We start from the raw sequence: 24,221 nt of genomic DNA, 5'->3' as shown, positions 1-24,221 counted from the left end.
CTAGACTACAGGAACGTGAGAAATATTAAAAATCAGAACAGGAAAAGTTTTGTTGCACAGAATTTATTCAGTTTCATAATTCCAATCCTTGTGATTTAAAAGCTACTATTTTAGAAAAAGTACCTGTTAAATTTTATGCTGACAATGTGTATAGGAAAAAGTTACTATATAAGGAAACTATTTTTATTTTAAAGTTTGGGACTTTGTCTCCCTTGGGTCTTAATTTAGAGTGTAATTGGAGACTTTTGATTTAATTATTAACTGCTGTTTTTTTGGTTAATTGGATTACTGTTCAATTGTTTTGTGTATTTAAGTTAATGTTTGATGCCATTGGTTTTGTACTCCTTGAAGGCTTTGCCGAAGCGCTGTAGACTTGCACAGCCTGTTTTATATCATCTGCTTCATCCACAGTTTTGCAAACCTGTAAATCATTCTGGATTACATATCTGTTCACCAAATATGCAGATCCTGTCACAGGCCTGTTCTTCATTACTGGCAGAGCTGTATGAGCCATTCTGTATCATAAAGCTGTTCTTAATCTTCACAGACTCGCATAAGTTATTTTATTTTATTTACTAACATACTCTGTATATATTGTCATCTTATTAGGATCATCTGTACCATCCAATATCGCTCATCTGGCCTCTATGACTATAGATTGACTTGAATGATTGTGCATTACAGAGCCTTTACTTAATCACACAGGATACCACAAACAACTCTGTCTCTTGGATTTCTTCCATACTCTTTACTCTCACATAAACTACTGTGTATCCTGGATCTGTTACTCACCACCTCAGAGTCAATTGAATCACAATGTTTCATGTAAGTAGTCTCAGACTTCAAGTACGGCCCATTTGAATCATTGTACATCACATGTCTACTCTCACACTTTAGGGACAGCACCATGAGTCATTCTATATATTATGAATACTCCTGGACTGTAGGCTTAGAACCATGACTCATTTTACATCCCATGAATAGTCCTGGTCTGTAGGCAGGGAACTATGAGTCATTCTATATCCTGTGAGTACTCCCACATTTTATATGCAGAACCATGGGTCATTGTATATCCCTGAATACTGCCAGAATTTAGACACAGAACCATGATTCGTTCTACATCCCATGAATACTCACGGAATGTATGCACATTCTACATCCCACGAATACTCCTGAACTTTAGATATGAAACCATGAGTCATTCTATATCCTATGAATACTCCTGGACTGTAGGGAGGGAACTATGAGTCATTCTATATCCTGTGAGTACTCCCATATTTTATATGCACAACCATGAGTCATTATATATCCTTGAATACTGCCAGAATTTAGACAAAGAACCATGATTCATTCTATATCCCTGAATACTCACGAACTTCAGGTGGAGGACAGTGAGTCATTTTACATCCCAGGAATACTCCTGGACTCTAGGCAGAGAACTACGAGCCATTCTATATCATGCAAATAGTCCCGGTCTTAAAGCAGAGATCTACTAGTCATTCTAGATCCCATGAATACTCCCAGACTGTATGCACATTCTACATCCCATGAATACTCCCAGACTGTAATTACATTCTACATCTCATGAATACTCCCAGACTGTATGCACATTCTACGTCCCGTGAATACTCCTGGACTGTAATTACATTCTACATCTCATGAATACTCCCAGAATGTATGCATATTCTACATCCCATGAATACTCCCGGACTGTATGCACATTCTACATCTCATGAATACTCCTGGACTGTATGCACATTCTACATCCCATGAATATTCCCAGACTGTATACACATTCTACATCCCATGAATACTGCAGGACTGTATGCACATTCTACATCCCTGAATACTCACAGAGTGTATGCACATTCTACATCCCATGAATACGCCAGGACTGTATGCACATTCTACATCCCTGAATACTCACGGACTGTATGCACATTCTACAAACCATGAATACTCCCAAACTGTATGCACATTCTACATCCCAAGAATATTCCTGGACTGTATGCACATTCTACATCCCATGAATACTCCCGGACTGTATGCACATTCTACATCCCATGAATACGCCAGGACTGTATGCACATTCTACATCTCTGAATACTCCCAGGCTGTATGCACATTCTACATCCCATGAATACTCGCACACTGTATTCACATTCTACATCCCATAAATACTCGCAGACTGTATGCACATTGTACATCCCATGAAAACTCCTGAACTTTAGACATGAAACCATGAGTCATTCTATATCCTGTGAATACTCCTGGACTCTAGGCAAGGAACTATGAGTCATTCTATATCCTGTGAGTACTCCCATATTTTATATGCAGAACCATGAGTCATTGTATATCCCTGAATACTGCCAGAATTTAGACACAGAACCATGATTCGTTCTACATCCCTGAATGCTCACAGACTTTAAGCAGAAAACCATGAGTCATTATACATCCCATGAATACTCCTGGACTCTAGGCAGAGAACTACGAGCCATTCTACATCCCAGTAATACTCCTAGACTGCATGCACATTCTACATCCCATGAATACTTCCAGACTCTATGCACATTCACCATCCCATGAGTTCTCCCTGACTGTATGCACAGTGTACATCCCATGAATACTCCCGAACTGTATCCATGTTCTACATCCCATCAGTACACCCAGACTGTATGCACATTCTACATCCCATTATTACTCCTGGACTGTATTCTCATTCTACATCCCATGAGTACTCCCAGACTGTATGCACATTCTACATCAAATGAATACTCCTGGACTGTATGCATATTCTACATCCAATGAATACTCCTAGACTGTATGCATATTCTACATCCAATGAATACTCCTGGACTGTATGCACAGTCTAATTCCCATGAATACTCCTGAACTTTAGACATGAACCCTTGAGTCATTTGCATCCTGTGAATACTCCCAGACTTCAGACATATAATTGCATGAGTCATGCTACCTCACATAAGCACTTCCAGAGATCAGTCACAGACCCACATGGGTCATTCTATATAACATGAATACTTCTAGACATCAGTAACAGAATGATACAAGTCATTCTCTGTCACACGAGTGCTACCACTCTTCATTTTTAGAACTACATGAGACATTCTGCATCTTATGAGTGTGCCAAAATGCAGAACCACATGAGTAATTTTTCATTGGATGAACACACACAGATGTCAGGCACAAACATAGCAGTGACATAGTGTAACATTTGTGGTTATGTAGTGTAACATTTGTGGTTACGTAGTGTGGTTACATAGTGTAACATTTGTGGTTACATAGTGTAACATTTGTGGATACATAGTGTAACATTTGTGGATACATGGAATAGCATTTGTGGTTACATAGTATAACATTTGTGGTTACTTAATGTAACATAGTGTAACATTCGTGGTTACATAGTGTAACATTCGTGGTTACTGTTGCTTTAGCAGTCCTATAATGATGATAGGATTGAGTGACAGCGGTGATATTTCACTAGGGGTCGTGTTTGCACTGGCTATTCATATCTTGACTCGCTCACTGAAGAGGTAATCGTACATTGTCCCTCTTTCCCTGTCAGCCATAGTGGTGAGCATAGTCATAATCACAACCCCATGTCACTGAGGTCACAGATGTGCCTTACATCTGTGTCATTTGGCTGGCTTCCTCTCATTCTGTTATGTATTAAAATGGATGTATACAACTGATACAGTGACGTGCAGTTATTCAATGTGTCTTTCTATATTCATTGTTTCCCAGGAGGATGCTTTTAATTTGGAAGAGTACTTTAAACAAAAATTTGCAAAACTGTACCAGTTTCTCTATGACAAGGAACAAAAGCTAACCCAACAGCTTAACAGTAACTTGGAGCATGGACAGCAGAACCCCCTTGGTCTGCTTTCAGTAAGTGCACATTTTGTTTCTGCTTTTGTATAATTTCTTTTGTTGGAAATCAGAATGACATGTAACAACCAAAGTGAAGAAGCATTTGTAAGAACATACCTGCAGTTTAAGATGTGCAAAATGATATGATTAATTTTGAATTGCTATTCTCCCTTTTTATTTAGTATGTGTAGATGTGTGAGAACTATTGCATATATAATTTTAAAATTACATACAAGTATGCCTCTGATTTATGTATTATTGCTAATGGGTGCATTTTTTGTGTTTCAGTAGTGTATCTTTCCCAGACTTTTTTAGTTAATATAGAACACTAGTTGAACAAAGTATATATTATTGAAACATTATAAAGTCGGGCCTTAGCTTAAAAAAATATATGGAGTTACATCATAAATAGTAAATATGGTATCTCTGGGGTAACCTCCCTCATGTCTTCCCAGTGATCCCCATTTTGCCACCAAGTTAATGTAACAATTCTGAGGTTGTAGTGCCTGGGGGAATATTACATTTGGTTGGTGTCTCAGAATGATTTCTTGGACATTTACCCTACTAGTGTCTTACTGTGTTATGCTCTACAATTGAAGTTGAATAAGGAAATATTTAAAATGCCTTAATTTTTATCTTCCAACTTTGGTAAAATGGCTTGCTAACTGTAACTTCAGTGTAGCATGATGTTGCCTTTTCATTACTATATGCACAATTGTAGTTGAAATAGGATGAAGAAGTAATTTGGCTGCAGAGTTCACAACTAAGTATTGAAGTTGCTGAAGTGTGAAGGCTGTGTTTGGCAGAGCTGGCAGAGGCGATGTTGGTGCATAGCTTTGGAAGCAATGAAACCAGATTCCATTTTTGAATAGTAGACAGTAGCTGGATGGTGTGACACTTCAAGCACATGGTCCCTAGACCTCATTCTATGTAAGTTTACACCACAGCTATCATTCAGTTTTGCTTTGGCTTTCTGGTTGCTTGGCTGTAAGATTAAAACGACCATTTAATAAGTACAACTACTGATTGCTTTCAGTCACTTGCATAAACTAAAAGAAAGACAACTGTGTAAAAAGCCCAGCACTTTCTCCATGGTACAAATCAAAGTAATGCATTTATATTTGTTAAAATGATCTGTAAACAATGCAAAGACTGAATGAACAGTTGGTCACCTTCAGATGTTTGTTTTGCCTTCTTGAAATATTGTGTACCACTTGGTATAATGCAGCTTAATGTAGCTAGGCATTAGTATGTCTAATGTTATACACCGTATACCACACATCACATTTTTCTAGTCATTATATACATGTAGCTAGGCTTTAGTATGTTTAATGTTATGCACCATATACCATGCATCATGTTTTTCTAGTCATTAGATATATATTATGTGAGGTGGCATCCATTACAGTAATTTAAATTAGTCTTAACTGTGCATTTAATCACGTCATGGTCTTTTTCCTCGTGTAAGATCATGTGTTCATATTCAGAAATTTCATCAAATACAACTTTTTCATCAAAAAGAAAAAAACAATCAAACAACTTTCCTTTCTGTTATCCTTATCAGTTCTCAAATTGTTCCTATATGAATGGGGTTTCTTAGCTTTCCAGATCGAAACTATGTAATATAGTTGTTTGTATCAAACATCTGTTTTTCCATTTTGATAGTACTTACTTGGTTATACAATTTAGAGGAGACCTTCTGTGCAACTGTTGACTTTTCCCCTGTGACAGTTCTGGTTGCTTGGCTCCTCTCAATGTAGGTGTTCTTGTGTTATAAGTACATCTGCATTTCCTCCTGTGCAGCTTTCCATTTACCCTATGAACATTAATTTCCTTCCTTGAGATGGTTTACCAGCTACTTAAGTTTCAGGCTATGGGCTTTTGCATGTCTTTCATATTCCTATTGTATACCAAGGTTGCAAATGTGCTATCTTGGAGTCTCTATCATTAAAGTATTTATCTCTGCTGATTTATTTCCAGCATTTCCTTCACTTTTATTGAGTTACTGGCATTGATAATGTATTCAAAATGGGTAGTTTGCTTTTAAAAGTCTTGTAATATTGAGAAACTTGTGTTTCCAGAAATGAGATGATACTCTTAGCTTTTGTTAATGTTTTGTCTTATGGTGTTTTCATGGGATAGTTTGCTGTTCCTGCTTTTTTGTTTTTATTTTGAATTTAACTGGGATATATACTGATCCCACTGGATCTACTTCAGTATCCGCCCCAGGGTAAACACAGTAGATGCATGATATTGTATGCAGAGTGAATGTCAAACTTCAATATATACATGATCCATTGACTGTAGAAACTGTGGACCTTGTTTTATAGCTGAATGCTGACTCAGAAACAAATCATCTGAATTCTTGACTTTTTTTTGTGCACCATTGTCAGGTATGGCAACATCAGATATCTCACACTTGCATTTATTTTTCTATCATGTTTAATTATTTCTGGGAATATTCAATTTACACACATAAGATACTTAGTAATGCCCACTAAATTTCTTAGTCAGAGATACATTTTATTGTCAGGGTAATCATGAAGTATAACATTTGACAGACCTTTTCTTGACTGTTATGGCAGAAATTGCAAATGGTTCATCTCTGCACTGCTTTCTCGACTTTGACTCGACACGTGTGCTCCAGTTACAGTATATGTCATAAATTTTTCTTTGCACGTTATTCCCAACAATGACTCATGTATTCTTTCAAGCATTTGTCTTTTTACCTGTGTGGTAACTTGCATTTTGCCAGTTTTAAACATTAAGACCTGGATGTGATATATTACTTCACTGAAAGACAAATAAAACTGAATTTCTTTTCTTAGTGATGATTTTTCTGAAACAGCTCACTAGATCGTCTTTCAGTTACTGCAGTGTTACTGCATATCTTGAATTATTTTACTTTTTCTTCTGTCATTAGTAAGTTCGGTAATATCCAGGAATCCATAGTTGTTCTAACAGATGTTCATGCTTTTTTAGTACATATGTTCCATTCGGCATGTCTGATATATACTCCCTTGCCTAGTCTTTGTTTTGCTTTTAGATATTACATTGTTTTCAGTTTACCTTTTTTGTACCTATGCTTCCCTACCTTCAAGTCTTTCCCCTGTGAATTTAAAGCCTGTTTGTTCACCCACACTGAGTATCCCTCGCACAGAGGCAGCAGCTGTTCAGTCACTCAGGCAGTCATGAGGGTGATTTCTGCCTTCAGCAGCATCCTGGCAATGAAGGTGTATGTTGTTAACCCCTCCCATGGGTGGAAGAAGTGCAACCTGCATCACCATGAGGATCACATTGCCCTCCCTAGTGAGTATAGGCTGTCCGACACCTACATGAGGGCTACCTCATACAAGTCTTGGTGGCTGATCTCCACCTCAGGGCTGTTTCTTGTACTATTGTTCCTCCTTAGAGGGGTCGTGACATTGGATTACCCTGCTTCTCTCCCCAGGATGATTATGCCTTTCCTACCAAGTCCAACAGACATCTGATTGACTAATGGAATCCAAGTTGCCTGGGTTTGAGTCAGGGCTTTATTCTGCATTTTTACTACATCAGGCGAAGCACTTATGTGAAGGCTTATGTTTGTGAGTGACTTTTTATTGAGTTTTATTTATGTAAGTCAGTCCCTCATGCCTCAGAGCTCAGATTGCAAGAATCTGTGATCTGCTTCCATCTGAATTTTTTTAGTGTGCATTCATGGAGTTTGTCACATCATATGCAATTGATAATGGATGTTTTTCCTTGGAGGCAATTCTGCTTTATTTTATCACATCCATACACTATTGCAAATGGATGTTTTTCATAGGAACCATTTCTGCTGTATTATTTGTGTGAGTAGTGGCTACATGTGGGTATAGGCCCATCTTTTGACACTTCCAGAATTGTTGTAGGTTCTTGGGTTCATAGATTTATACTAGGCTAAGGACCACCAAGGTCTTTATAAATTTAGCAATGCAACCCAACCCCATTTTTGTTCCTGAGTGCCTTGGATGCCTATGGTTGGGTATGTTAGTAAGGAGCTAGGTAAGGGTTATGCGGGGAGAGGTATGTTAGTTGGGGGTTAACTCACTGTTGTCCTCTGACCAGAGACCTGGGCTCTACTAGGAGTGAATTTGTGATTTCCCATCCAGTGATCAAAGTTTTGTTTGAGTAGGGTGAGAGATGAACTTTGATTATGGTGGATGGGGAGCATAGTGTAGAGATCCTTTGAGATGCACATTGATCTCTCTGCATTTTTTTTATGTTACAGGCAAAGACAAGGTCCTTTAGTCTAGTGTTTCTGGTGATGTTTGGTTTGCGGATGTGCAAGAGCTCCGTCAGAGCTGGATCTTAGGATGCCTTATATGCCAGGCATAGATCGCCTTTTAGTAACCTGTAGGAGACTGAGTACAGAGATGGTACCTTAAGGCGATCTGTGTAGGACAGGGTATTTATACCCTGGATTTTCCTGGTGAAGAGCTTTTGAGGGCATTCGTACTATTGCAAGTGCCTAGTTAGGTACATGCCAAAGGGGCATTGTACACAATGGGCCGGATAAGAGCTGAATAGAGTGGTGTTAAAACTTACCTGGACCTGGATGCTATACACTTGTTTATGAGTTGGGTGACATAGAGTAATTTTATTACTATCTTGGCTATGTGTTGATCAATGGCCACATTACTGTCTACATATGTTCCCAGATCCCTAACTACTGGGTCAGCTCTTAAGGGTGTCTTTATTGATGGAGTAATTAGCTTGGGTAGATGATTTCCCAGAGTGTACTACAATGCATTTTTTTTTGTGTTGAGTTTTAATCTGTAGCTTTGGCAGCTTTCATTTGTTTCTATTAGACCCTGTTGTAGGATGCTGGTGTCTTGGAGGCACTCTGTGATATCTTCCAATTTACCAATCAAAACGGCACTCCTGCGCGAGAGGCAAATGCACGGCTCAAAAACGCAATATAAAGTCCCAGTGAAGAAAGAGCCAGCATACTGTGTACAAAATCACTTTAATAAAACAAAATCATCAGACCGGTTTCGGCCGGAATAATATCACAGCCTTCCTCAGTGCAATAAGAAAAAATGAAATTGAGTTAAACAATAAATACATTCTTCTCAAGGCTGATTGGTCCATCTTAGAATTGTTCATTCAAACCAGGAGGGAACAACCCTCCCAGTTTCACAATCCACTTTTTCTCTTTATTATTTAAGATGGAGTGCCATCCAATTTTGTTAGATTTATTGCCCTTTACAATATCAATAATCAAAAATGAAAACCTAGCAGTAGGATGTATCAAATGGTGTTTGTAAAGTGCATTGGAAGGTTTTTTATTTTTAATATTGCTAATGTGTTCCGAAATTCTTATTCTGAATGGGCGGGAAGTCTGACCAATGTAGAAAGAACCACAGGTACATGTAGCTTGATATACTAACCAGTCAGTACTACAATTGGCAAAAAAATTAATTTCATAGACTGAAGAACTGTTACGACTGGAGAACTGTTTGGATTTTACCACCTTATCACAGTGGATACAATGTCCACATGGATGGCAACCAACTAATGGATCCCCCATAATGGTAGTTTGTATGTATTGGGAAGGTTGATAGATGGACCCATGTTTGTAATGGTTGAAGCAGGAAGCAAGGTTTTTACCTTTCCGATATGAAAATTGACATCTTTCAGGTATAATTTGAGATAGCTCATCATCGTATTGTAAAATGTTCCAATGCCTCCTGACACTTTCAATTAAATTCACCGTGTTCCTGGCATATGTTGTAACCAGCCTTATAGGTTGCATTGTTGTAACATTATGATCCTTGTACCTCAAGAATTCTTCCCTATTGGTTGAATGAACCAAATTGCTTGCCTGCAACACATAACCCATACCATAACCCCTGGCTTTGAATCTACTAGTAAGATCCTTCCTATAATTCTGAAATGAAGAATCATCTGAACAAATTTGTTTCCTTCTAATAAATTGTGATTTGGGGATGTTGCGGGCTATATGTGGAGGATGAAAACTGGACGCATGGAGGATGGTATTATATTGGGGATATTTTCTGAATACTTCAGTGCCCAGCGTATGATCTCATAATCTGTTGATAGTCACATCCAAAAATGTAATACTATTAAGATCATAATGAATGGTAAATTGCAGTCCCCAAGGGTTCTTATTCAGGTAGGATATGAATTCATGTAGCATATTAACCTCTCCTGTCCATACCATCCAGCAATCGTCTAGAAAGCATCTCCAAATATCAATGTATTCTAAGTAAATGTTATTCCCATGATCATAAATAAGCTGTTTTTCAACAAAAGCCATAAACAAATCAGCATAAATGGGGGCAAAGGAAGCCCCCATTGCTGTACCCTTTGTTTGTAAGTAACAGGTGTCTTGATAGAAAAATACATTACTGCTAAGAACATGTCCTGCTAGCTGTACCAAAAAAGAATTGAAGTCAGAGTCATATAAATTGGCCACCTCCAACCAATATGTAAGCGCCTCCAAACCGGATTCATGTGGAATGTTAGTATATAAAGCGCAGACATCAAGTGTGCACATCAACCAATCCAGTTCTAATTGACTCTCTGAAATGATTTGCAGGAAGTTGGTAGTGTCCTGTAATCGAGACCGAACAAGATGGAGGAGGGGCTTAAGATGTTTGGTCAGGTAAAGAGATAATGGTTCTGTAATGTAACCTTTGCCTGAAACAATTGGTCTACCCGGTGGATATATGGGATTTTTGTGAATTTTTGGCAAAAAATAAATATATTGGTTGGCCGGGTCCTGAATCATCAATTGATGCATGATATCATTAGTTATAATTGCTTCATCCCTGGCCTGAACCAAAAATTCATCAATTGATTTTTTGAAACAATGAATAGGATTGATAGGCATCTCAAAATAATATCTACCATCAGATAACTGCCTTTTAGCTTCCTGATCATAATCTTTCCAATTTAACACAACCACAGCTCCATCTTTGTCAGCTGAAATAATGACAATATTCTTGTTATTTTGTAGTTCCAGAATAGCTTGTTTTTCCACAAGAGTTACATTATTTGATTTATACTGTATCTCTGACCTAGAAAAATGCAGATCTTTGAGAACGCTATTCTGGAACTGATGTAGCAAAGGATGCATAGGTGGAGTGAAAGAAGATTTATGATATATAAACTTATCATCCATACCATCATTATCATTATTGCCAAGAAACAGTCTTAAGTTCAATATTCTACAAAAAGACAATAAATCCTGAGCAAACATTTCTTCAGACACCATGAATCCCGGAATAAAAGTCAAGCCTTTATTAAGCACAGATAAATGGGCTGGAGATAGTACAAAATCAGATAGGTTTAAAACATTCTTAATTTGATCTTCCACTAATTCTGTATGGCCATTTTCAACAAACTCTGAATATTGTCTATGCCTTCTGTGTTTGCGTCCCCTCCGCTGGTACCTGGGCCTAAAGGGACAGATAATATTGTCCTTTTTGGTGAAGGTGAACTTGGTACTGATTGGAATTCATTATCTGTACAGGAAGAAATGTCCTCAGTTGAGGATCCAGTATCATGACGAAATTTTCTCAATATAGAGTGTGGTCTCTTTCTCTTAGAAGTCTTAGACAATGTAGGTGTAAATCTCACATGATTGGAATTATTTAAAAAGGATTACCCTGCTGGTAGTCACCCTGATCCCTCTTAAATTTCTTAATTTTTCTGCTTTTAAGTTGTTGTTCCAGATTATTTAGATCTGTGGCTACTTTAAGGTGTTTGTTAAAATAGGGTTCACCTTCATAGGGTTTCATGTCATTCACCATTCTGGTCACCACATCAATTTCTTTATCAATAACTCGATCATAGTATTTAGAAAGAGTTTCCACAAAGGACATACTGGCTTGCTGCTGTATTTGTGACCACTGATCACTAAGCTCCGAATCCACTGTCCCCACATGAGGTTGTATGTGTACTCTCAGGCCCCGAGGGGTTATACCTTTGGCAATATATGCCTTAAACAATTTGGAATGCCAAATATTGGCTCTGAGAGTACGAAGCTGTTTAGATAAGCCTTCAAAAGCTAGAATACAAGCAGATTCCGAATTGGATGCATCATCAATAATATTGTTAATTGGAGAGGAAGATCCAAGCCCAAATGCCCGAAGATCTTCCTTATCAGCTGATAACCCTGTTATCAAACTTGAAAGATCCATGTCTGGATCTATGTTTGTTCAAATAGGTATTAGTTAAATAGATCCCAAGATTAATAACTGACAATGATAGCCACAACAGCTATGCCAGCAAGAAAAAATATGAAGATAAAAATGTTGTATTTTGTTTGATGATGGTAGGAGGAACAATGACAGCCCAAAATATATATAGAAAAGAGAATGAACATGTCATTCAAAACCAAGCTGTGTCCCAACCTACTGAGGCCACCATTTGCCTCTCTAAAATACAATGAATGACAAGGATGCAAACAATTCCACACTAACCACTAAAAGTAAAACACTAGATTACGGAACGAAAAGACCCTCATGGATAGAACACAGCAGCCAGACCAGGTTGTTCCAAATTATTACTGTATTGTGGCCAGAAAAGTGAAATGATCAAAATACCCTATTATTTACCTGTAGGACCTAAAAGTATATGTATTGGCTCATGTGCCAATGTTACCAACATCATATATAGTATGTAAAGATAATATTATAGTGTGTCCCACCTGTCTGGATTAATGTAACCAGAAACAACTAAATGTTAAATATTAATTGCAGAAAAATATGTCAATCCAGCACTTGATTGTTGAACAAAAATAACCTATACTTTTTACTAAAGAGAAAGAGCCGTATGTACTAATCACACAATGACTCATCCATTGAAAAATTATATACTGTTCAAAATACAATTGTTGCCAATTGTAGTACTGATTGGTTAGTATATCAAGCTACATGTACCTGTGGTTCTTTCTACATTGGTCAGACTTCCCGCCCATTCAGAATAAGAATTTCGGAACACATTAGCAATATTAAAAATAAAAAACCTTCCAATGCACTTTACAAACACCATTTGATACATCCTACTGCTAGGTTTTCATTTTTGATTATTGATATTGTAAAGGGCAATAAATCTAACAAAATTGGATGGCACTCCATCTTAAATAATAAAGAGAAAAAGTGGATTGTGAAACTGGGAGGGTTGTTCCCTCCTGGTTTGAATGAACAATTCTAAGATGGACCAATCAGCCTTGAGAAGAATGTATTTATTGTTTAACTAAATTTCATTCTTTTCTTATTGCACTGAGGAAGGCTGTGATATTATTCCGGCCGAAACCGGTCTGATGATTTTGTTTTATTAAAGTGATTTTGTACACAGTATGCTGGCTCTTTCTTCACTGGATCTTCCAATTTAGTCATCTACAAACATGGTGAGCCACAGGCCTTTGACATTAGCCTCGACTTTCAAGAAGTTGATGTCAAACAGGAGCAGGCACAACACAGAGCCCTGGGTACTGTGCTGGTGACCCACCTCCTGGTGGAGGTAGTCTCATTAATCCTGACTTTTTGGATCCTGTCTGTGAGCCAGCCAGCAATTCAGTGAGCCATGTAGGGATTTATGCCTTGTTCCAAGTGTGTGTCACTATCTCCCAAATGAGATATTGTACTGAACACCTTGGCCAGGTCGAGGTAGGTAATATGCATTGTTTTCCTCTCATCCATAGCCTTGGTGACCCTCTTGATGAATCTGTCAGGTTGAGTAGGCAAGACCTTACTTTAACAGAACCAAACAAGGATGGGTCCAGTGTCAGTAGGTTGCCAATGTCCTTGATGATCATTTCCATGAAAATGTTTTCCATCACTTTGTTTATTAGACTTGTCAGACTGTTGGGTCTGTAGTTCCCTGGGTCAGTTGATGGTCCACCCTTATGAGGAAGGATGACCACTGCAGCCCTCAATTCACCAGGCACATAACCTGTGTTGAGGCTGTAGTTGAAGAGTGCCTCAATTAGTCCTGCCAGGTCACGTTTTAGGCTACTTAGGAGGCAACCAAGGATATTGTTGAGGCCCATTGAATCAGTGTTTTTGACCTCGGTGAGTGCTGCCAGAACCTGACCACTGTTGATAGCTGGTGGGAATATGCTAGAAGGGATTTCACAGAGAATAGTGGGGAAGATGGGGGATGATGTTAGAGCTAAATTTATCATCCAGTAGGTTCACTATGTTACCCAGGTTAGTGAAGGTTGTGTCATTTATGACCAGTTCTGCACACTGCTGAGTGTTACCTTTAAGGTTCCTGGCATAGCTAAAGAAGGCCTTGTGATTGTCTTTAGCCTGGGAGGTTATCCTGACATTGTAATTTGCCTTGTTGGACTTTATTAGACCTCTTTGTTTCTTGTTTAGTAGTTGCATCAGAGTGATCTTGGTTCTATAAGAGTTGCTCTTTGTGATTTTGGCCATTTTTGTTCTTTGGTTATATACCTGCCAAGGTAAGGATTCCATCATTTGGGTTTGTTTTTGGTGTTATATTTGGACTTACTGGTGCTAATTACAGCAGCCTCAATGCAGCAATTTACATGTTTGTTCGGGGTTTCTGTGAATAATTCTGCATAGGTAGTTGTGTTCTCAGGCTTTGTGGGATAGGATACAGTTTGCTTTAGAATAATTCTTGAGTGTTACAGGTTTATTTGGGTTTTCCAGGTTGATTTTTATTTCAAATGAAACACCTTTGTGGTCCAACATCACCAGTAAGGACAAGACACAGTGAATGGTGCATTGTTCTTCCATATTGATGAGGACTAGGTCCAGTATTTTTGATCCTCTGGTTGTGGTGTGCACTTTTTAGTCTAGGCTGTTTATGAAACCTAGGAAATGTTGTGCCTGTGAGTTAGAGGCAGTGAGTGTTTCCCAGTCTATAGGGGGTAGTTAAAGTCTCCTATAAATATTGTTTTTGGTTGGATAGTGAGCACCTGTAGTAGGTCTAGGTAAGAGTTTTGAGCTTTATGGGTCATAGAGAGTGACGTGTATCTGGCTTGTTTATGGAGACTTGGATGTGGATGAACTCCAGGGCATCATTCTGTCATTCCCTCCCATAGAGCTCTTTTGAGTTTGTACCTTTAACTCCTAGTGGGCGTGGCTAGAGCCTTTAAAAAATGAAGTTATCTCCTTACAATTCCAACAAATACTCATTGATATAGGTCAGATATCAATACAATTGTGTTTGCCATCATGTATGCTTCAGGATAAAATATTCAAATACTTTGTATGTAGTATGGTTTTGGAAGTATTAAGGCAAGTATGAACAAGCAATATTTGACGCCTAGAGGAGCAGTAGGAGGTAACTGCAGATGCACCTGGAGGCGTCACTTGGATGTAATGAGCTGGAGTTGTATTTGTTACTAACATAGACTGAGAAAACCTCCACTTTAACCCGTTTGTGCTGCTGTTGGCCTAATTTTTTGGAATGCAGTGTAACCTTGCAAAGCAAGAGTACTTTCTGCAGCTTTAAATGAAGTTGTGATAACAGCATAGAGGTCCACATTCTGCAGAGTGAGGAGACGTTGTAGGATGTGGAGTTTTTGTTCAGGTTCCTAGCACTGAGCAGTAACACCTTAAGGCTCCTGTGAGTTTTTTTTGTTTGTTTGCTATGTTGGTAGTTTTGCCATTTTGACATTGCCTAAAAAAGCTCTGATGGGGTGGATATTGTTTTAGCAAATATCTAAATGCCCAGTGTGGACAGGCGCAGGTCATCCTTAGCAGAGCAAGTTGGTCTGTTAACCATGTCCTCTCATGCTGATTAGATATTGAATCCCCTTGCAGTGACGCTAGAAACTAGACCAGTTATTAAAATCAATCATTTTCTGTTTATACAGTGGCATCATCCTTGGTGAAGGTAGAATGCTTCTCAGTGCAAGACACATACATGTCTGTGACACATATTCATAGAGATCCTTAATATCTCTTTTATATAATCCAGTGGGATACATCTCAGGTCATTTATAACCACAGGGATCATGATAGAATCATATTGATACGTGTGGTGCAGTGACTTAATGTGATATTCCAGATCCTGGCTCCAGATAGACAATCAGCCATTACCTTCGCCTTGCCAGCCTGGTGAGAGGGGCATCTGTGGTGTCTTACAATAGAATCCTTTATGACAGGAGTACTAGGTAAAGTGTTTGTTTCTTATGGGCTTTGTTCTTTGTGGATCAGTGGGTGTAGGCTCATGTGTGGTGTTAGGTTTTGTTTTTAGTGTGTGCTTTAATGATTTGCTGAGAGCAAGCGTTGCCATTTGATGGCTTAGGAGCTCTGCGAAGATGGGAAGGCTTCTTTTAAGTGCCTCAGCGTAAGAAGGTCTATGTGTGTGGTGAGTGGTATGTGCAAGGGATGCAGTGTGTGTTCTTGACAACCTTATTTGTAAGAGAGATTTTTGCCTCCAAGGAAGTTATATATGTACACCTCTTGAATACTGCATTAGTTTCTTTAAGTATTAAAAGGTTGTATGAGCACATAAGACAATTGCTACATTATCTCAGGATGCCCATATCTACCAAGCTGGCCTCAGAGACATTAGGAAATTGCATATCCATGTTGTCAGGACCTGTATTAGGGTTAAGCTGTTATAGTTTAGGGACTTGATTTTACAATGGTCACCTGAGTGATGTTTAGGGTTAAGGCTAGATGTTAGTGCTATAATCGGATATTAATTTTATTCGGCACCCTAAAATCAGATAATAGTTTTGACACCCTAACTAGCTGCCCTAAGTTTAGCTTCATGCAAAGCCCTTTTGTGTTACAGGTTGAAGTCCTAAATACTAGCTTTATAGGTAGATTTTACAAGCTGAGCATTTGCTAGTATACGAACACTGCCAACCACTGCTGTGTGATGAGCTGCACTGCACAAATGTGCCTAATTTATAGCAGACAGAACAAAACCTGCATACTAACCCCTGCTGTCTGACCAATAAACAGCTACATTTGTGCTCCCTGAAGTGCTTCCAAACCCAGAAAACCAGCTAAACACCTTCTGCCACAGGATGGGTGATCCTGGAATTTGTAAATGTGAAAGCACAGCAAAAATGACTTTCAAGTGCAGGTTAACACCAAAACACTAAGTCCCTAAAATGCCCTGTGGCTGATGAAGCAATCTCACTTTAAGCCTCTTTGTCCGTTCCCCACCTCAGACAGACCAGACTGTGTTTCTGCTGCCACTAGAATTGCAGTTCCAGTCTTCTTAATATTAAAAAAAAAAAAAAAAAAAAACTTGGTTAGCCAAAATGAATAAATACATAGCTGCAGTAAGTGATTGTCATTTTACCCCCCCCCCCATGTGTATATTTCAACTCAGACAAGCCAAACTACCTTTCTAATGCCACTAGAATTTCAGTCCAGGTCTTCTTAATGTAAAAGTTCACTTTAATTTTACAAAAATGAATAGGTACCAGAAACTTAACTAGGTGCAAGTTGTTACGAGTCAATTCAAAGGCAAACAAGCTAGAAGTGAGGAACACACACACTGGCAATTTGAAAAAGTGCACTAACAGTCTAAGGGGAGGACCTTCTGAGTTTCTTCTGTCCGTGCCCAGTAAGATGAGTAGAGATAATAGGACTGAAAGGATTTTTTTAGGGCCAGTTATAGAGAACGCAAGACTGGGAGGAGCTTCCAAGGCCAGATATAGGGCCAGGCAGCTTGAGATCCTCCAAGTTTAAAAGTACAACAGGAAAAGTGTGGTTGTGAAAAAATTCAGAAGAGAGATAGTAAAAATGCTATAAAATGAGATGAGACTCGGAAATGGTTTAAGCAGTATACAATAAAGGATTGCAACTATACAAATGACTTCAATTAATAGCTTAAACTTCAGACACAGAACAAATGTAACAGGAAACACACAAAACTGATTTAAGTAGTAAGTTCAGTATTTAAATGTAGTTTGGATGCAAAATGTAGTCCAAATGCTTTGTTCTCAAGCTTCCAAGTTTCCAGCTGTCCCTAGACTAAGATTGCTGACTGCTTGGGTAATGTAAAACACTGCTTTTGCTCACATGTGTATTTTATTATATTTTACTATTAGACATAGGGCTGGATTCATGAAGGCTTGCACGGAGTCTAAGAGTAGAGTAAGACTCCATGCAGCCAACATGTCTGCCGACCGATCCAGGAACAGGCGGCAGGGGCGTGCAAGAGAGCTCCTAAAACGACTCTTGCATGGACAGTGTTAGTTTATGCAAATTACCTCATTTGCTGCTGAAAGCTATGCAAATGAGATAAATTTGTGATCCAGAAAACACTTACCTGTCCGAGTAAGAGTAGTGTTATTTTCAGAAATGTACTCGGTTGGCAACTGAGTACCATTCTGCAAATAGCAAAATGGAGCCATGACAGTTCCAAATAAAGGATGCATCCAGTTGATGAAGCATGCCAATGGCCAAATATATGGTCATTGGCATTTTTATGTGTTGCAAAATAATAAAAAATAATTTCTTTTCCTCGATCTCCGATGTTTAAGCGTAGTGCAGCGCCGCGCAAACGTGTGGCGCACTAAATATCAGAAAATCACAATTTAAAAGCCACAAATATGGTTTTAATTCAAAATATTCATCTGCCATGCAAGTGAATGGCAGGCTGAAGACAACATGGCTACTGAGTAGTGGTTGCTAAGGGGGGAAGCTCAGTCTGAGAGATGTAACCAAGCATTAGTAGGCAGTCCTATGCAAATGAGGATAAGGATAGTGAATCCCAATTTTTCCTGCTATGTGAACCATGTCTCTAGAGTGTAAGAGTAGGATAAGGGGAGTAACAGAGTAGAAGATGGGTGACATCATGAGGGGGTATGTATCAAAAAGACTGTAAGCTCATTGGAGCAGAGTGGCATTTGTATGCTGTGAGTTACTCAGGACTAAAAGAGGTGTGTCTACAGTTGTCTAAACTGAAACCCAGAAACCGAAGGTGTACGCCGTGGCTATCACTGAAGTTTCTTGCAAAGCTGCTTACACTGTGTGCACGCGTGTAGACCCATCTAAGCCTGTGTGCGGCCATGTAAGCCTAAGGCCGTCTAAGCCTGTATACACGAATGTGCATGTGCACCCACCTAAGCCTGTGTGCGCGCTTGTGCATGCGTGTATGCGCTTGTTTGCGCGGCGCTGCCCCCTGTGGAAACAGAAAGGGAAAAGGAAGGAAAAGAAGTAGTAGGAAGTTAACCAAGAAGAACTAGCAGAGCTGCCAGGTGAAATCAATCAGAATCAGCCAATTACACAAGCAGTACACTAGCCCAGCCCAGCACTTAAAACTCTGCAAACTACATTCCCCCATGTTTTTCTCAGAAACACTGCAACACTGCAGTCAATAAAGAGAAGTGAAAACTTAAAAAGCTTAAGCGGAGACATAAAAATGTTAGGGGCTGCCATAGCTGTTATAAGGCAATGTGCAAGATGCTGAGGGTGGTGCCATTGCGAATGCTGCTGAGCAACCCACAGTGAGGAGACGGAGAAGAGTGTACAGACCCAGGGTAACCTACCAGGGGCTACATGAGCTGGAGATAGTGGAGCGCTATAGAGTGGACAGAGAGCTCCTGCAGCAAATTGTTGAGCTGTGCAGGCCACGCCTCACACACAGAACCAACAGAGGGGAACCCATCCCAGTGGAAACCAAGGTATGTGTTGGCCTAAGAATACTAGCAACAGGTACCTTCCAGAGACCAACTGGTGATATGATGGGGATTTCACAGGCATCAGCATCAAGGGTCCTGCACCAGATGTTCTTCATCTCACATTGCTGCAGTCCTTACACTTGGGTAGTCCGCTGTCCTCGGTCAGCCTGAATATCAAAGTATTAGGCTGACGTCGGTCAAGGCGCTTAAGACTGACATCAGAACGTCAGGGTACAAATGCGCATGACCGACGTCATATCCTCAGTCTTTTTTGCCGCATGGTCCGATGCAGAAGCAGCGTTGCAAGTGCCGTTCGGCGTTCTGAAATTTTTCGAATTCGGAGTTTTAGACCGAGTCAAAGTTGGCTAAGTACCCCGTTGGGAATATTTTAGTTTTTCTTGCCTCAGTGGTTTACCGGATGTCAGAAAAAGTGAATAACTGTATTTCTTGTGGGAAGCAGATACCGCATAGGGATTATCATACTTTGTGTATTCCTTGTTTGGGGCCTGAGCACGACGTTGTTGGGTGTCGCTTTGTGCTAGGTTCAATAAGCGCACTATTAAGCGAAGGTTAGATTGTGCCAGGTTGGTCTTCGGGAAGCGGTGCAATTATAATATGCCGTCGGATGCTCCGGCGCCCGCTTCTTCGAAGAAGCGCAAAGACAAAGCAGCTAAACCCAGGCAAGAAGAGTCGTCCGTACCGGACGCCGGTTCTTTAGAGGCGTCAGTGGAACCGGTGGTTCCGCCGGAGGCTTCTCTGGAGTCCCAGGGGGAGACTTTGATATTGCAGGATGTGGCCTCTCAGGAGGCAGGTCAGGCTGAAGGGGCTTCTCAGGTTACTGTACTTCCCTCCCTTCCTAGGGTGGTTAGGCCCTCTCCTTCTGTTTCCAAGGCTTCTCCCAGAGGCAGGCCAGGTTTAGCTTCTGTTGGGGTTACTCCTATTTCTACAGGATCTGTGCCCAAGAAGCACATGCTTAAAATGGCAGAAGATTTAATTACTTTGATTAGAGGTTCTTTGCCCCCTCCTGATAAGAGGCCTAGGGTGGAACCAGAGTTGGGGAGTTTTGAGCAGGCTTCGGATGTTTCAGAGTCTTCGGCTGAAGACTTGCAGGAGTACTCTCCTTATTCTGATTCTGATGCAGATGATTCGACTCCTTCTGCTTCTCCTCCAGAGGATTTTTCTTTTTCAGAGACTCTTCATTCCATGAGGGAACATTTTAAGTGGGAAGGTCAGGACTTCTCTGATTCCAGGAAAAGGCTTAGGGAATTTTTGCTTTTACCCCAGCATAGGCCTTTGGCTATACCACCTGTTCTGGATGTTGTGGAGGATGTGTTTGCAGAGGCTTCACTTAATTCTGATTCTTTGCCTCCTGCTCCTGTTAAACCGGATAGGTATTACAGGGTGCCTGAGGCTCATAAATATCTTTATAAGAGTCCTAGGGCGGACCCAGAAACTGTTAGTCAGGGACCTAAGGGTGTCAAGGCCTCTGTTGTAAAAAATCCGGTTCCTCCAGATAAAGAGGCCAGAGCTTTGGATAGATGGGGAAAGAAAGTCTGTACTTCTTCCACCTTAGCTATGAGGGCTTTGAATTGCCAATTTCACATGTTGAAATATCAAAACTATCTTCTTTCTCAATTGAAGTCTAAGGTAGATGCTCTGGCGGAAGGCATTGAGTGTAAAGAATTACAAGATTTGGTGCATGTCTCGGAACAGGTGGGTAAGCATTCTTTACAATGTTGTTTTGATGCTGTACAGGCCTCGTCTAGGGTGGCTGCCACTGGTTCAGTTCTTCGCAGGCACGCCTGGCTGAGGGATCAGAATTTATCTGACCATGTTAAGACAAGGATTTTGGATGCTCCTTTACAGTCTGATGTGTTGTTTGGTTCACCTGTGGAGTCAGTCTTGAAGAAAATGGAGGACAAGGCTAAGTCTATGCAGGCTGTTAAAGATTTTTTGCAAGTTCAGCCTCCAAAGTTTAGTAGGAATTGGCCTGCTAGGGGTGGACGTATCCTTCTTATGATTCTCAGTCTAGGGGTAGATCTAGACGTGGTAGGGGCAGAGCTCAGAGTTCCTTCAGACTTAGAACGGGGAGTTCACCTGCACAGTCTTCGGGTGAGGGCAGGGGCCAGTCCTTTCGTAAAAAGGCCCAATGACCTACCTTTTCAGCTGCCAGATCCTTCTTGCCTGGCAGCACCTTTGGGAGGAAGGTTGGCACTCTTCAAGGAAAATTGGAGTTTGATTACTCAAGACAGATGGGTATTGGATATCATACACCAAGGTTACAAGTTTTATTTCCATACCTTGCCTCCTTTCAAAGGCATGCCAGACGTTCCTCCTCAGCAAAGACTAGAGGCTCACAAACAAATTTCTCTGCTACTTCAAATAGGGGCCATACAACCGGTCCCTCTACCAGAAGTGGGCCTAGGATTTTATTCTCGCCTGTTTCTAGTACCAAAGAAGGGGAACACGTGGAGACCAATTTTGGATTTATCTATCCTCAACACATATCTGGACATTCCCAAGTTCAAAATGTTGGCGTTACAACAGCTTTTGCCTCTGCTGGGCAAAGATCACTGGATGGTGACTCTGGATCTCAAGGAGGCTTACCTTCATGTTCCTATCAGGCTCAGTTGCAGGAAGTATCTGCGTTTTCGGGCTGGGACTTCTCATTATCAGTTCTCTGCATTGCCCTTTGGCTTATCTACTGTGCCCAGAGTGTTCACGAAAGTTCTGGCTCCAGTGATAGCTTTCTTCAGGCTAAGAGGAATACAGATCTATCCTTATTTGGACGATTGCCTGATTCTGGCCCAAGAAAAGGACGAACTTCTTCATCATTTACAGTATGTGATAGCAGTGCTAAGATGCCTGGGGTATTCTGTGAACGAAATAAAGTCCAGTCTAGTACCCTCTCAGGACATGTGCTTTCTGGGTGTGAGACTGACTACAGCGTCCCAGATGGCCTTTTTGACCCCGGACAAACAAAAGAATCTTTCTCTTTACTTCCATCAATTGTCTCATCAGTCCAGGCTGACTGCAAGGACAGTCCTTCAAGCCTTGGGGTTCATGGCATCTTGTATTCTGGTGCTTCCCAATGCCAAACTGCATATGAGGAAGCTGCAATGGTATCTCAAAAATGTATGGACACAGCACTGCCAAGATATGGACACTGTCATTCAGATAATACCTTGCATTCAAAAGGAGTTTTTGTGGTGGGCTCAGGAATGTCACCTAAACAAGGGACTCTCTGTGACCCGACCAGAGGCGAGTCAGATTCTAACGACAGATGCCTCAGACAAAGCTTGGGGAGCTCATCTAAATGGAAAGTGGGTACAAGACACGTGGCCTGCCAGACTTCAACATCTACATATCAACTTGAAGGAGATGTTAGCAGTCCAATTTGCATTAATAGCTTTCAAGGATTTACTTCTTCCAGGGCAGGTGTTGGTTCTAACAGACAACACAACTGTCATGTGGTACATCAACAAGCAAGGGGAACATTCTTATCCTCTATGCAGACAAGCAATGATTTTGTGGGAGACTGCTCTCAGTTTACAGCTGAATCTTCAGGCAAGGTTTCTGCCGGGAGCACAGAACTCCTTAGCAGATGTGTTGAGCAGACAAATTATGGATCCCCACGGTGGAAATTGGATCCTCATGTATTTCAGAAATTGACAGTGTTATGGGGAACTCCAGACATAGATCTGTTCGCTTCTCCACTAAACTACCAGCTGCCAAAGTTTTGCACAAAAGGTTTCATCCCACAGCTTGGAAAGTGGATGCTCTTTCATTCAAGTGGAGCAATCTTCATGTGTATGCCTTTCCACCTCTGCCTCTCCTCCCAAAGGTACTCCTGAAGGTCAGACAGGACAAGCCAAAGATGATTTTAATAGCTCCAGATTGGCCTCGACAGCACTGGTACCCATTACTGAGAAGTCTGGCAGGAGCCTCCATGGCCTTTGCCTTCGATTCCACACCTGCTGTCTCAGGAGAACAGTCATTTACTCAATGTCAAACTTCACTCTCTACATCTAACAGCCTGGCATATTCTGTTTTAAACCCTGGAGGGTCTCAGCTTCCACAGCAAGTTTTGAATGTTATTTTGGAGGCCAGAAGGCCTAGTACAAGGAAAGTGTACGCAGATAAATGGAAGAGATTTTTATTTTGGAGTACAGCAAAGGAATTTGATGTTTCTAAGCCTAATTTAAGTGTGGCTCTTCAATATCTTACTGAGTTACTGGACAAAGGTTTGTCCTTTTCTTCTATTAAGGTTCATGCTGCAGCAATTTCTGCTCACTATGACTGTGACCCACCATTGTTTTCTCATCCTTTGTTTAAGCAATTCCTTAGAGGGCAAAGAATATAAGACCCCCGTAGAGCTTCTACTCCTGCTTGGGATCTCAATTTTGTGTTGGAGAAACTCACTCTACAACCTTTTGAGCCTGCAGCTACTGTCGAGTTGAAATATTTATCATGGAAGACTGCTTTTTTGTTGGCCATTACCTCTGCGAGAAGGGTTTCTGAATTACAGGCCCTTATGGCGGTTGAGCCTTTCTTAATTTTCCATAAGGATAGGGTATCTTTGCGTACTAATCCTTCCTTTATGCCTAAAGTGGTTTCTAGTGTGGCTTTAAACCAAACTATTCATTTGCCTACTTTTATGCAAACCCCAAAATAAAGGGAAAAGATTTTGCACACTTTGGATATACACAGG

At 40.4% G+C, this 24,221-nt stretch overlaps 1 protein-coding gene across 1 annotated transcript in view; it reads left to right on the top strand.

The window, feature by feature from the left end:
• The window catches only part of LOC122813911 (zinc finger protein 25-like), a gene marked incomplete at its 3' end in the record, with an annotated part of 269,965 nt that overhangs the window by 61,976 nt on the left and 183,768 nt on the right, over window positions 1-24,221 (top strand). Inside the window, exon 3 of the mRNA XM_044086455.1 lies at window positions 3,763-3,906. Within this exon, the coding sequence (XP_043942390.1) occupies window positions 3,763-3,906 (144 nt within the window). The remainder of the gene's footprint in view (window positions 1-3,762; window positions 3,907-24,221) is intronic.

Source organism: Protopterus annectens, chromosome 10.part0 (assembly GCF_019279795.1).
Source record: "Protopterus annectens isolate FY-2018-M chromosome 10.part0, PAN1.0, whole genome shotgun sequence".
Classification (NCBI taxonomy): Eukaryota; Metazoa; Chordata; order Ceratodontiformes; family Protopteridae; genus Protopterus; species Protopterus annectens.
Note: the sequence above shows the minus strand (reverse complement) of the source record. Positions and strands in the feature narration are given on the sequence as shown.